Genomic DNA, 13,878 nt, shown 5'->3' on the forward strand with positions numbered 1-13,878 from the left:
TTTCCGAGGCACCACCTTTTGTTCCTTCCTTTCATGCCTTCGGCCTCAGCAGCGTGTTTGCGTTTCGCCAATGAAACCAAACAACATCCAAACTTTTGCAAAGATGGATGTGCATGTTGTGCATAAAGGAAAGAATGTTTGCCAATCACCACTAGCTTTGCAGAGAAAGTGGGCGTGTGTGTTAGCCTGGGGGCGGTGCTGGCAGCGCAGACTCTTCCTGGAAGGGGCTGTTCTTCACTTTGTGATGTCACAATGGGAGAACCCACTTGTGGGATGGGAGGGGCTGGAGCGCAGAAATGTGTGAACTGATCAAAAATATCGCTTTGGGGTTGTTTTTGTGAGAAAAACACTTGAAAGCTCAAAAAGTTGATTTTGCATGATATAGGCCCCCTTGTGTTTTGACTTGAAAATTAATAAATAAAATGTTTGATTAAGGAAAACATACATTTAAAAAGTGAGAAATGACATACATTTATTTCCCCAAGAAAATCTTACTTGGTTTTGAGGAGGTTGTGGCAACAGTTGTTGTCCTCTTTGCTTAAAATTAAATAAAAACATGACATAAGTTAGATCATTCCCACAGTTAAAACGGTCGTTTGTCTGTTAAAATAAAAACCGAATTCTTTCTCTTTCAGGATTATTAATAATTCAATTCTATTTCACAGATTAGCAAACAAGGAGGAACATCAAAACTCTCAAAGCAGAAAAACCTATTTACCCGTGTTCTCTACGAGGATGACCTCATCGCTCTCAATCTCATTAGCATAGATGGCCGCCAGGAGGACTTCATACTCTGAGTCCGGGCTTAATCCTGTGATTTTATATGTGTTCACGTTGCTGTCCACCAAGACCTAAAGAAAAGAAAAACATTCATGCTAACACAAGAGAAGGACCGGCATGGAGAAGCCATAGAAGCTTTTCTTAATAAAAATGAACAGCAGATTTGATCTTTTATCTCTCTGAATAAAATTCACCAAATAAAAACAGAACCAGTAAAAGAAAGGAATGAAGAAACTGGAAATGGAGATTATCATCTTGCAGACACCAAAGTGACAAAACACGATGAAAGATGATGCTTCGTCATGTTTTTAATCATTTTATATCTAAACATCACCAGATTTTAGACCACAATGTAAAAACTGAAAAAACAGACACATGCATGTCATCATAAACATGGATTGAAGGATTATTTTTAAAAATGGTTGATGAGACCTTTCTTTTTCTAGTTTTATTAGTTTAATATTATTGTTCCAACCATGTAAAAATGTACTAGTTATCTTCAAGAGAGGGTTTTTTTGTGTTGCAATGGCAAACAGAGAAACTGAGCCTTGAAAGGACAAAAATAAGCAGCTACAAGAGGTTGAGGGACTAAAATACGTTTTTTTTTTCTTTGTTTTCCAGCTGCCCAGATAGTCAAAGTAACAAAGGTTGAGAATCCAGCTTCACAGGACACACTTCGCCTGACTGCCCCTCCACCAAAACTAAGAATTTATGTTGATTTGACAGCACTATAATGCATTCATTTTTACTAGATACTAGATTGTTCTCAAACATTAAAACCAGTTAAAACAAAGCTGATCTAAGCGAAAACCTGTTTTACTTAGTTTTTTTTGTGTGATATCAAGAACTATGACAGGTTTATAAAATAATTTGTTTTCATGAGAGAATCAATCTAAATATTCTCCAACTAAAAAATAATTTGATGGGAAATTAAAGATCTAAAACTCTTTTTTTTTATTTTAAAAGTTATTTTTGCACTAGAAACAAAGCAGAATAAATTTCATTTAATCATTTTTATAATCAAATCCACATTTTATTGCAGAAGATGAAAAAGCCTGTTATAGCTTTGTTAGACAAACTTTTGTAAAGTTCTAAAAACAGTGTGAGCCTACATCCTTGCTGTCCCCTCCGTCCGTAGGAGTCCAGGTGATTCGATACAGAGTCACATCAGTTGCGGGGTGTTGCCATGACACCCTGAAGCTCTCTGCGGTGATGTCGCTGCTCCTCAGATCCAGAGGGTCGGGGACAACCTCTACACATGAACAACAGCTGTAACTAAAAACTTATCAGACAAAGAAAAGGTCTTGGAAAAAGAGTAAAACCGTTTGTACTTGTTGTGAAGCTCTCGGTCACAGCTTCAGCTTCTCCTTCATCATAGATGGCAAACACACCGACAGTGTATTCCGTCAGGGAGGTCAGGTTCTTCAGCAAATAGGTCGTCACTTTGCCAACATCCACCTGCAGATACCATAAAGGTGTGGAACTTTCTGATCTTCTTTTGCTCCGTCCGTGCAGCTGGTGTGGTTTGGTATGTGGTGCTGACTCACCTCTGTGGTCTGCACCCCGTTGGTCTTGACGTACATGACGCGGTAACCCCGGACCAACCTGGAGGTGGATTCCCAGGTGAGCCGGGCAGAGCTGTGGTCCACCTCAGAGAAACGCAGGTTTCTTGCTGGGATGAGCGGCACTGAGGGGCAGGAAGAGCGGCAGGGGTGTAACGATCAATCAACTTAACAGATGAATCGATTTCTATTCCTACAAGCCAACCAGATCGCTCTGTCTGAGGCAAGATGTTGATCGAATCCACTTATACCATCATAAATTGATTTTAAAATAAAAATAATATTGGAAAAAACCATTTGGATTGAGACGGGGTGTAACGTAAAAATGACATCACAGCGGTCAACACACATGTGATGCAGCAAAAAACTGACCCATCATTCCATCCAGCGTGTGGAAACACTTTGAATTTAGCAAAGACACCAGAACATGCAGTGTCTAGAATGTTCTAAGAATGATGTGGAAAAACAACAGTGGGCTGAACTTAATGAAACTCAAATCTGAATGGATTTGTCATTAATTGTTGTTTACTTGTTTGTTTGTCCACATTTTTTAATTTACACTTGATGATCTTGCAAGAAATACAAAGAATCTGGAAAACTTCACATCCAAATATTTCTCTCTGAGTCAACCCTGGTTGGCTTTTTGGCTAAACCTGGATTCATGTTAGGTCAGTGAATCGGATCGTTGAAAATGAACCCAAATCCACTATGAATCGTATCGATAACCACAAATTATGATATATCGCATCACTTCATTCAAACAAAGAAAGAAACACCACAAAAACACAGCGGAGATTTCATAGTTACGCCAAACAAAGTTAATAGGGGTCATGATTTCTCACACTCTCCCTCTTCCACACCCACACACATACTCAGGAGATTTTGAACAAGAGTTATTGGACTCCACTATTTTAATTATAAAACGGACAGAACCTCATTACATCAATCCCACTCCCCCAGGCTCAGCTTCTGCTTCCTCTTTCTTTAATTCCTTCTTGCTCTCTCCGAGGTACTGCCGGGGTCTACAAACGTCTTGCCCTCATCATTCGGAATTCAGGCAGGGAATCTGATTTACCTTGAAACTTACTCGGGAACCTTTCTGCTTCAAAGTACTGATCTGTATTCTATTTAAAAAAAAACCTGATTGTTCCCACTATGGCTTCACCTCAATTATACCGAAGGTCGGAGCAAATACAGACCAGATAGAGCGGCGATGCAGCACGGGGGAGAAATGATGCCGCTGCCTTTACTGAAAGTTGTGCCACAGCAGGAATGCCCACAGGACTGGGAATTGGAAACGCATGGAAATAGTAACGTCTACCGTCTCTGTCTAAAAATAAAAAGTATGTCTTAATATAAAATGACAGTTATACAGCCCCAAACTGGCTGCGTTTACCTCTGACTCTTGTGGATTTGCATAGCTGGAGACTGTTGTCTCTCCACAACGGATCTATTCTAAAATAAAGATTACACACAAGAAAGCCTAGTCAGGCTTTTCTAAAATCTTTCCGTTTTATATCATGTTGAAATGCAAGACACTGTGCCGACAAAATGGAAATAGAGAATATGTGCTGACGCACTTCATGGCAGCTAAAAACTGACATGATCATTACAGGCTTTGTGAGTTTGCTGCATCTCTCATTCATAAATGAATTCATACACATCCTAATTGGTGCAAAGGAGAAACAATCCTACTTTGGTTATGTTTTGTTATCACTCACAACCATGACGACGGGCTATTATAGAGTAAGAGAAAGTATTCAGGAAACTATGTGAAGATTTTAGAAACAAATGATCGTCTTAAGTCGGCTTTGACAGAAAATTAAAATAATGAATCATGTATAATCTTGAAACCTGAAATTGTGTTTAACTTTTTTAGTTTTTACTTTAGGCAGTTAAAACCTTAGACTTTACCAACAGCAGATTTTAGTTCTGCCATGTTTTTAAATGATCATCTTTGAAAATTTAAAGCAAAACTAAAAACAATCCCATCCTAGTTAATGTGTCATAACCCCAAAAGGCTTTTAGACCTTTAAGAATTCTTTTTAAACAATCAAAGTACAAAGGTACTGTATATCTAGGAAGAAAAACATTTTTGTTTTTTTATTAAACCAACTTGCTGACAATAAAACATGAAAGTTTCAGGCCAAACACAAGAAAACTATGACGAACAATTGTCATGTTTTTGTCTCAAAAACTACACAACAAGTATTTCATTTCTTTTTCTTGTCTCGAGATCAAAAACAACCGGGATTAAAAAGTCAGGAAACCAAAGAAACAGAATGAAGGTCAACAGGAGCTGAAAAAGAAATGTATATGTCTGTAATGTTCAAAACTCTGAATTCTTTTACCACTGCCAATGAAAAGTCTATGTAAATGCGCGTAAATGCACGCTTCAGGCTTCCCCATTCAAAACTCGTGTTTGCACACAGCATAGACTGTTTTTGGGCTCTACGTACAAGACGTGCGGCCATTGAACATGCGTCAAACTGTGACCAATCAGGGTCTTGTTTGGTAGAGACGTGTGGATGGCGACCTCTTCAATTCACAGAAGTGTCAACCATTTGAAATGTCATCATGAAGGAGAAATGAATGTTAGTGTCCGGCCATAATTATAGGAAACCAAGTCTTTTATGTATCGGAATAGAGATGTGAAAGAAAAAGTCTGCAAGATTCACCAGATTTGCACCGCTTCCACATTTTGCACCTGGCCTGCAGCAGCTTCCTCTCACTGCACTGATAATTACCCCACATTTTCTTTCCCAGCAATGGAAGAAATGTCAAGAAGCGACTTAAAGAGGGGGATGAGTGGTTTACCAAATCATGGAGTTCAGTTTGAGTGAATCAAAACAAGCAGCAATGAGAAGCTCATTGTGCTCATCTCCTGCACGGCTCAGCTGCATCGTGTGACGTCACAGCGGACAAGAAACAGCAATTTGACCAGAACATTTGGCGTCAGGCACATTTACTGCATGATAAAGTCTGAATTCATGAGTCTATGCTGGTTCACTTCATACATGAATGTGAAGTGAACATTGATCACTGAGATAAACGCTGCCAAATTTAGCTGAAGAAGGCTAAATGTCCTTTTTTGCATGAGTAAAATTGATTTTATTTTGAAAGTTCAAAGGAAGGAATCCTAATCTTGTATTCTCCAAATCTCACAAATGCCATTGCTTTAGAGTCCTCATGTGTCCCACATTCAAAGCCATTCAGACAAATGCCCCCTGTCTTAAAGCCACAGGCCTCAATGCCTAAAGGAGACTCTATAAAACATTAATTAGTGAGCAGCGAGACGACTGAACAGGGAGGTCCTCAATCTGGGTTCCAAATCTCCCAGGAATAAAAGTAAGGAGCAGAAAATAGCTCTCAGGGGGAGGAAGCCTGAAACTGGCGCCGAGGAGTGATTCTGGGGTGGCTGGCTTTGAGCTCTGTTGGGGGCAGACGGCGAGCCTTAACAAGTCCAAAGCAAAGGGCCAAGTCGCCCCAATCAAACGCGGCAGGTGTAAATATAACCGCTGCAGCTGCTTCTTAAAGAAGTGAGAAAAAAACACAGCAATCTGCAGACGTCACGTTGAAATCCTCTTTCCTGAATCATGCCTGAGATCTTCCTGAACAGCTTAGGCGCCTCCGTGACATTTCTGAAAGCCAGTGCTCATGCTGAAACTGCAATGCCTTTTGGGAGATGTCTGGCTGGCTGCCAGCAGAGCAGCAGGGGGCTGCAATTAAATCTAAATGTCTCGTGAAATTTTGAATGTTCAAGCCAGTTGAGATCAGAGGATCATAAAACCTTTGAGAAACATAATACCAGTACATTTCGTCAGCAGTTCATAAAATGATGATTTGTGCTCTTAATGTTTCTGTCCCTGATCTGATTTCAGTTTATGGCTTGGCAGCAAAGCAAATATAATATGACTTTTGTTTTTTAAGCTTGAATAAATGCTGAGTAAAGCAAGGTTTTACATGCTTGAGGTACTCAGGTTAACTTTTATGAATGAAATCCTAATTTGTCATGCAGTCTTAGTCTCAGTCCTTTCTACATGTGGACTTGGCAGCAGCAGATACAGAGAAAGACTACAGCTTTATTTGCTGTTATGTGTTTCCACAAACGAGAAGATCTGGTTTTTTGGCTGCACGGTGGTGCAGTGGTTAGCGCTCTTGCCTCACAGCAAGAAGGCCCCTGGTTCAAGGGGGGGACCTGAAAGAGAAAACCAATGGGGGATCTTTCTGTGTGGAGTTTGCATGTTCTCCCCATGCATATGTGGGTTCTCTCCGGGACCTCCGGTTTCCTCCCACTGTCCAAAAACTTGCTTCATAGGTTAATTGGTCACTCTAAATTGTCCATAGGTGTGTGTGAATGTGAGTGTGCATGGGTGTGTGATATGTGGGACCCTGGGAGAGACTGGCAACCTGTCCAGGGCGTTCCCTGCCTTCGCCCATAAGTGGCCAGGATAGGCTCCAGCAGCCCCGTGACCCCGAAAGGGAAGATCTGTTCTCTCAGTACTATCACTAAACAGATGAAACAACTTCAATAACAAAACCTGGCTGGTTCTGCAAAGCTGCGTTCACACAAAACGCGATTCGTGTAGCAGGGTTGGCTAGTTTAGATAAGTCAATGTACAGACGTAATTCTAGGTCCTGTGGCACGATTTGAGCATCTGGTGCACTGTGGCGTTCTGACTACAGCGCATTTTGGGCAGAACAGAGAGTTCCAATATCTGAACCCTATGTGGTCAACTAAACTGGAGCTCAGCTTTGGCCCTTGACGTGTTCATGTTGTCATCAGCGTGTGATGTCCAAACCATCAATATAAAATGCAATGAAATGTAATCCACGACGAGATGCCAGCTCGGACGAGGAAAACAAAGACGGACATGGATCTAGTCGTCTGCAAGGGGATGTGTTAGAGTCGAGCAGAGCGAAGAGCTTGTGGCGCCGCCCAGCATTTTTCTAAATCACTAAATAAAGAATATCTTGAACTGCATTTTTTTTTATCTGCTCATAATTCACAACTATTTGAATAAATAAATACTCAGAAATACAATTTTAAATGTCTTGAAATAGGTAAGAACACGGTAAAAACACCAGAAACATCATTTCATCAGAATGGACCTTTAAGCTTATGTTATTAAATTAGACAAACTATAGGAATTGAACATAGATACATTTTCAGGAGTTAATATGCTGAAGGTTGACACTTACATGTGGTTTCCTGGCTGGTCATGGGGTCACTGGCCTCCTCTCCATACATGGCATAAACTGTTACCGTGTATTCTGTGTCTGGGCTCAGTCCCTCCAGCTCCACTTCATTCACAGAGTCTGCCACTTTCACCTGCAGAAACACACACACACACACACACACACACACACAGCATGAAGGCATGCACTTTTGGCAGAAAGCGATGGTGGGATGTTATCTTTTCATACCATCTAATTTGTCTGTGGCTGTCTTTCTGCACTTATCTCTGTGTCCATCATCTACACTTCTGTCTGGACAAGCAGAGCATTAAGCTGTCATTGCATAAGCTTATTTCTGAAAGGAAGCTTTTGAATGCTTGCTCCATTTTCAGCAGATAGGATCCATCAAGCTGCTCCAGTTTATGCTTCTAGTGCTCTGAGCTGCACAAACACATCTGGGCTACAACAGGTAGGGTTTGATCAAACTGCAGGTAACTGGGTCACCTATTAAAATGTTAACACTTTTATGTACAGGTATTGGTACTTCAGCCCCCGCCACCATGGTCAGTGCTGCACATGACAAATTCATGAGAAAACATCTTCAGAATGCTGGCTTCTCTGTTGGTTTAATCTCTATAGCAACCATTTGAAGGAAATTCAACTTTTGCGAGCTCCTCATGCCAATGCTGTTAAAAATCTACAACTTCTAAATCCAACACTTTCTTTTCCCCAAAATTGCTTTCTAATTAAGTCCGATTCAGTTTAAATTTACAGAAGGTACTTTCTGCCACTGTGATGTCATCATCTTTTTGGGGAGCAGTCGTTTCCTCTGTCAAAAATTCATTTTCACCAGATGCTAGGTGTTGTGGTGAGTTTTTGAATATGTGATGGGGGTGAAATTTGTGTTCAAATGCACAGTAAGAAAGAAAAACTGTGAAAACAATCTGGTGCTTGCTGTCCAGGACTGCTGCAGGACATACAGCGGGGAAAATAAGTATTGAACACGTCAACATTTCTCTCAAAAAACATATTTCTAATCGAGCTATTGACATGAAATTTTCATCAGATGTCGGCATCAACCCAAGTAATGCACACATAGAAAGAAATCCAAACATTTATGTCCATAAATGAAGTTATGTGTAATAAAGTGAAATGGCACAGGGAATAAGTATTGAACACATGAAGAAAAGGAGGGGTAAAAAGGTCTGGCAAGCCAAGAAAGCAGCTGGAGTTTGTCAGTATTCAGAAGGTTAACCTGCCCCCTATTAGTGCAAAGTAATATCAGCTGATATAGTCCTGATTGATGGCTTTTAAAAAGGTTTCTAACCAGCAAGGTGTTAGACAAGAAGCATTGCATGATGGGTAAAAGCAAGAGCTGTCCAAAGACCTACGCAACCTTATTGTTGCAAAACACTGAAGGCATTGGTTACAGGCGCATTTCTAAACTTCTGACAGTTCCAGTGAGTACCATTGGGGCCATCATCCGGAAGTGGAAAGAACGCGGCATTACCATAAACCTGCCACGGCCAGGTGCTCCTCGCAAGATTTCAGACAGAGGAGTCAGAACAATCATCAGAAGGGTTCTCCAACAGCCCAGGACCACTCGTGGAGAGCTTCAGAAAGACCTGGAATCAGCAGGTACCGTTGTTTCAAAGAAGACAATAAGTAATGCACTCAACCGCCATGGCCTCCATGCATGCACACCACGCAAGACTTCATTTTTGAAGAAGAAGCATGTTGAAGCTCGTTTGGAGTTTGCCACACAACATTTGGATAAACCCATGGCATTCTGGGAGAAGATACTCTGGTCAGATGAGACCAAAATTGAACTCTTCGGATGTCATAAGACAACATGTTTGGAGGAAAAATGGCACCGCACATCACCCCCAAGACACCATACCAACAGTCAAGTTTGGAGGTGGGAGCATCATGGCGTGGGGCTGTTTTTCAGCATGTGGTACTGGTAGACTTCATATCATTGAAGGAATAATGACTGGAGAAAAGTATGGAGACATTCTTGATCAGAATCTGCTGTCATCTGCCAGGCTGCTGAAGATGAAAAGAGGGTGGATCTTTCAGCAAGACAACCATCCCAAGCACACAGCCAAGGTAACCCTCAACTGGTTGAAGAAAAAGAAAATAAAGCTGCTAGAATGGCCCAGTCAATCACCAGACTTGAATCCAATTGAAAATCTTTGGAAAGAACTGAAGATCCAGGTTCACAGAAGAGACCCCCGGAACCTTGAAGATTTGAAGGCAGTTTGTGTGGATGAATGGGCCAAAATCACACCTGAGCAATGTATTCCACTGGTTTCTCCATACAGGAGGCGTCTTGAGGCTGGAATCACCAACAAAGGTTTTTGCACTAAGTATTAAATAAATTTCAATAAGCGTGTTCAATACTTATTCCCTGTGCCATTTCACTTTATTACAAATAACTTCATTTATGGACATAAATGTTTGGATTTCATGTCAATAGCTTGATTAGAAATATGTTTTTTGAGAGAAATGTTGACGTGTTCAATACTTATTTTCCCCACTGTAAGTAATCACTAATTTGAAACATTGACATTAACTTGTTGGTCATAAAACTGTTCATTTCTATCATTTTCTGTACTTGTTTCTGCTTCTAATCCCAGAGAACAACTCTGTCCCTCCCTTCTGTTGTCTGCGTTCAGTGACACACATTACAGCAAACAGCACAGTGACTTATGGCCCCCTATAAACAGGCAGATCGACTGATTACAACTTGGAAGACACTAATTATAGGATGTACCTTAGTTAAACAGGTCCCGACGGTCAAATTACTTTCGATCTGGTTTGGAGGGACCATCATTTATTTCCAGGTCTGTTTTTTTGTTAAAATGTGACGTAAAGTGATAACTCGACTTTCATTAGAAGCAGTTAGAAGTGTTGGAAATAGGTCCCTTGAAAAAAAGCATGATAAATAGACCATCAACATCTAGAAATCTAAATGTCAGAAATTGATTGGTTTGTGTTGTAGGGTCAGATGTGTAGGCTGTATTCTTTATGCTATATTCACACCGCGCTCAAACAAACACTTCCGATGAATAGTCTATGTAAACGCGCGTGTATGTGCATTTTGGGCTTCTGTATTCAGAGTTCCTGCATTCACACATGGCTACACAAGTATTTAAATTGGTTTACAGGCTCTACGTACAAAAACGTACGACTCCTAATTCTCTCCCTACGCTTCCGGCTTCTCCCAATCCCTTTAATCATAGGGGCACGTGGAAGGGTAAGGGTGTCTGAAATGGTTTTTTAAGGGTAGCGCGTAGTGACTTTTAGGGGTAGGGAAAGAATTCGAATTGGGCCTAAAATCATAACAAAAACGATCTTTGGTCGACTGCAGCCGACCAAAGATCGTTTTTGTTATATTATTCAAATTTACAGATATATGTAATCATTTCTGTGCTTTCTCTTTAGCTCTGCTGTGATAAAAGCTTTATTTTTTTGGGTCAATCTGTGCCGGATCGAAGTCCCAGCTCCCAGATGGCCGGATGGTGGAAACCACACAAGCTGGAGTGAGCCAGCAGAGTCTCACCCTCACTGCTGAAAAGCAAGCGTTATGGTTTTGAATGCCTTCCCTAGTTGTTTTTATTGCCTTCTACCTGCAGGGCAACATGCAGGCAGACATAATGAGGTCTAATGGGATAGGCTATGGATACGCACACCCTCTTTACAGCTCTACTTCTTCCCCCTTGCACGTCTCAGACCTGGATGGGTCATTTCTATTTTAATGGTGACTTAGCAATTGGGTTTTGACATTTATCTGCTGATTCCTCTCTGGGGATGAGACTGTTTATTAAATGCTTCATCGTTTTGAATCAATGTGCAATTTCCTGTCTGTTTACTCTCTTCAATTTGTCCCCTAATTTGCACACAGATTTTGAATAAAAGACTTAAATGCTGTGAGAGCTGCTAGTTCCTCCACAATTGTCAATTTCTTTTTTTTTTTTTGTCCTGAAGCCGTGAAAAGAAAATGGTTGCAGCAATCTAATTAAAAACTTTCCCCCGCAGAGTCACTTGAATTATTTATGCAGTTTCTCTTTTTGACTCTGACCTCAGCTCTGCTGAATTTCCTTCGCTGAAGAGGGTCGTGAACTAAACATGAAAAAAGGACAAATTGAGAGGAACTGTTAGTCACTGCTCAGCTTTCTTTGACTGGAGTTGAATTTACCACCTGTCTAAGTCTTCCTAAAAAGACAAAATTGAAGCAGATTCAGATTCATTTATCTCTAACTTCCTAAATCGAACTGTAAATAAAGAGGAAGCGGTTGAACCACTCAGCAAGTGGCACTCGTATTTGTGCGTGCAAGTTCCTTGGCTGACGTTCAAGCCTCACCTCCTTCTCGTCTGCAGACTCCCCTTCGGTCAGCGGGGCGTAGAGGATCATGTAACCCGTAGCTCCGATGGCGGCCCTCCACCTGACCCTCATGGTGCTGTGGGTGATGTCGTGCAGCTCCAGGTTGTTCACCGTAGGCAGCGCCACTGCAGGACACAAATATGCCTGTTGCTGAGCTAACTCACAGTCCCGCCAAACTGATTCAGCAAAACCCTTATACGGTGGAAATATTAGCAACAACTTGAATAATGAACAAAATTAAAAAGAACCTCAAGATTTAAACTCTAAAAGGGTTTAAAGGCTACATCCTAATTTATTCCACTTCATGGACTCAAAAACCTACAATGAGACACTCCTGTAATCTGTCAAAATTGATATTATTAACTGTATCTGAGAACTGGACTAAATGACCCCTCCCCTCTCGCACTCCAAACAGGAAGTATCCACTGGTTCAAAGAAGCTAAAATCCCAAAGACCTCTATTGAGAAATAAACAGCAATGAGTCAGTCATTATATTTGTCACAATACCCATCTGTGCCCTGATACTTCTTTTAACATGTTCTTAATCCTTTTTTCTCACGATATCTTTTTTATTGATTGTAATTTATCTGGAAATAGATATAGATAGCAATAGTTATAGATGGAACAATCAGATGTCTCAACAAAAGTATGAAGTCTCACTTCGATCGCTCCAAAGTTTTGATAGATAGATTTTGTGCAGCCAGGATTCAAGTGGTAGGGGTGTGGACTTCCAACAAGCTCACTGCTGATTGGCGAGAGTGGTTGTCATGGAAATGTTGACTCGGACTGATTCGGACCTATCAAGACCAGCTCCGTGGCCTTGTGGTAGAGTGTCTGCCCTGAGACTGGAAAGTTGAGAGACTCTAAAGGTGTAGGTAAAGGTGTGTCTGCAGCTCACCGCTCCCACAGGGGAGGGGTCAAATGTGGAGAGAAAATTCTCACATTTCACACACATAGGTGCATGACAGCTAATGGGACTTTACTGACGATTTCTGGCTCCAACATGGCAGCGTCCATCTAAAAAAATGCAGACTTTATTTCACTGGAGCCGGAAGTAAACCCTTTTCTAGGATGACGTCATACTCACTAAATACTTAAAACAATCATGCTACAAGAATAATGAATTCCTTATAGTCTAGTGAGCTGCTACTCTCAGAGTTTATAGTTAATAACAGCTTATAGATATCAAGCTGTATATTAAATGAAGAATAAATGTGTATAATGGGTCACAGGTGTCACACAGTGTTTTATAATGCAAAGCTTTTAGTCTTAAATTCTTGTCAACACTAATGTGGGCCGACTCCTAATTTATTCCCTTCTGGAAATCACAGCCCACAATTAATCCGTAATCAACATGACATTTTATTTACTGTCCTAACAGCCCAGTGGAAGCAGACGGTTATAGCCAAAGTCATTAACTTTGCCTCAAGGTCAGCGTGTGAGTCCGTGCTCATCCTCAGCCAGAGCAGAGGAGTTTTCAGTCATTCAGAAGTGAGCGACACGCTGGAAGAGGACAGAAAATCCTGCCTGTCTCTGGCTCAGACACTGGACATCAGGAGGAGGCTTCGGGCAGCACGCGCATAACACTGGCTCCCAATCAGAGGTGGAAGATCAAGACTTGAACAGAGAATGAGACGCTTGTGCAGCTCAGATTTACTGTCTGCTCTTGTAGGACAACACACCCTGGCTGGTCAGACGCTCTTTTTTATTAAGGCTTAACAAACAGAGCAAACACGTCTCTTCTTGTCCTTGCATGCACACAGAGAAGACACTCTTAAAATAGATCTTAAATTCCTTCAGTGCAAAAATGTACCTGCTAGGATTCACTATTTGCTTATGTTGCTAGGAGAATTATGGGATGTGACACCCAAATATGTTCTGCTCATAAGCCTGCAATGAAAATATGACATTTAAGGAAGTTTCTATTTAGACTTCTGTCTCTTGCTTGTTTTATCTTTGTTTTTTTTTAAC

The 13,878-nt window shown here is 41.0% G+C and overlaps 1 protein-coding gene across 5 annotated transcripts in view; it reads right to left on the reverse strand.

Moving 5' to 3' along the window:
• col14a1b (collagen, type XIV, alpha 1b) overlaps window positions 1-13,878 on the reverse strand; it is a 114,649-nt gene that overhangs the window by 50,303 nt on the left and 50,468 nt on the right. For all 5 annotated transcript variants that reach the window (XM_011480659.4, XM_011480658.4, XM_020706881.3 and 2 more), the window contains 7 exons: window positions 11,887-12,032; window positions 7,545-7,674; window positions 2,328-2,467; window positions 2,112-2,238; window positions 1,893-2,032; window positions 719-851; window positions 496-537 (listed from right to left, as the gene is read on the reverse strand). In XM_011480659.4, the coding sequence (XP_011478961.1) occupies window positions 496-537; window positions 719-851; window positions 1,893-2,032; window positions 2,112-2,238; window positions 2,328-2,467; window positions 7,545-7,674; window positions 11,887-12,032 (858 nt within the window). The remainder of the gene's footprint in view (window positions 1-495; window positions 538-718; window positions 852-1,892; window positions 2,033-2,111; window positions 2,239-2,327; window positions 2,468-7,544; window positions 7,675-11,886; window positions 12,033-13,878) is intronic.

Source organism: Oryzias latipes, chromosome 11, assembly GCF_053564925.1.
Source record: "Oryzias latipes strain Hd-rR chromosome 11, Olatipes_Hd-rR_3.1".
In the NCBI taxonomy this organism is placed as follows: domain Eukaryota; kingdom Metazoa; phylum Chordata; class Actinopteri; order Beloniformes; family Adrianichthyidae; genus Oryzias; species Oryzias latipes.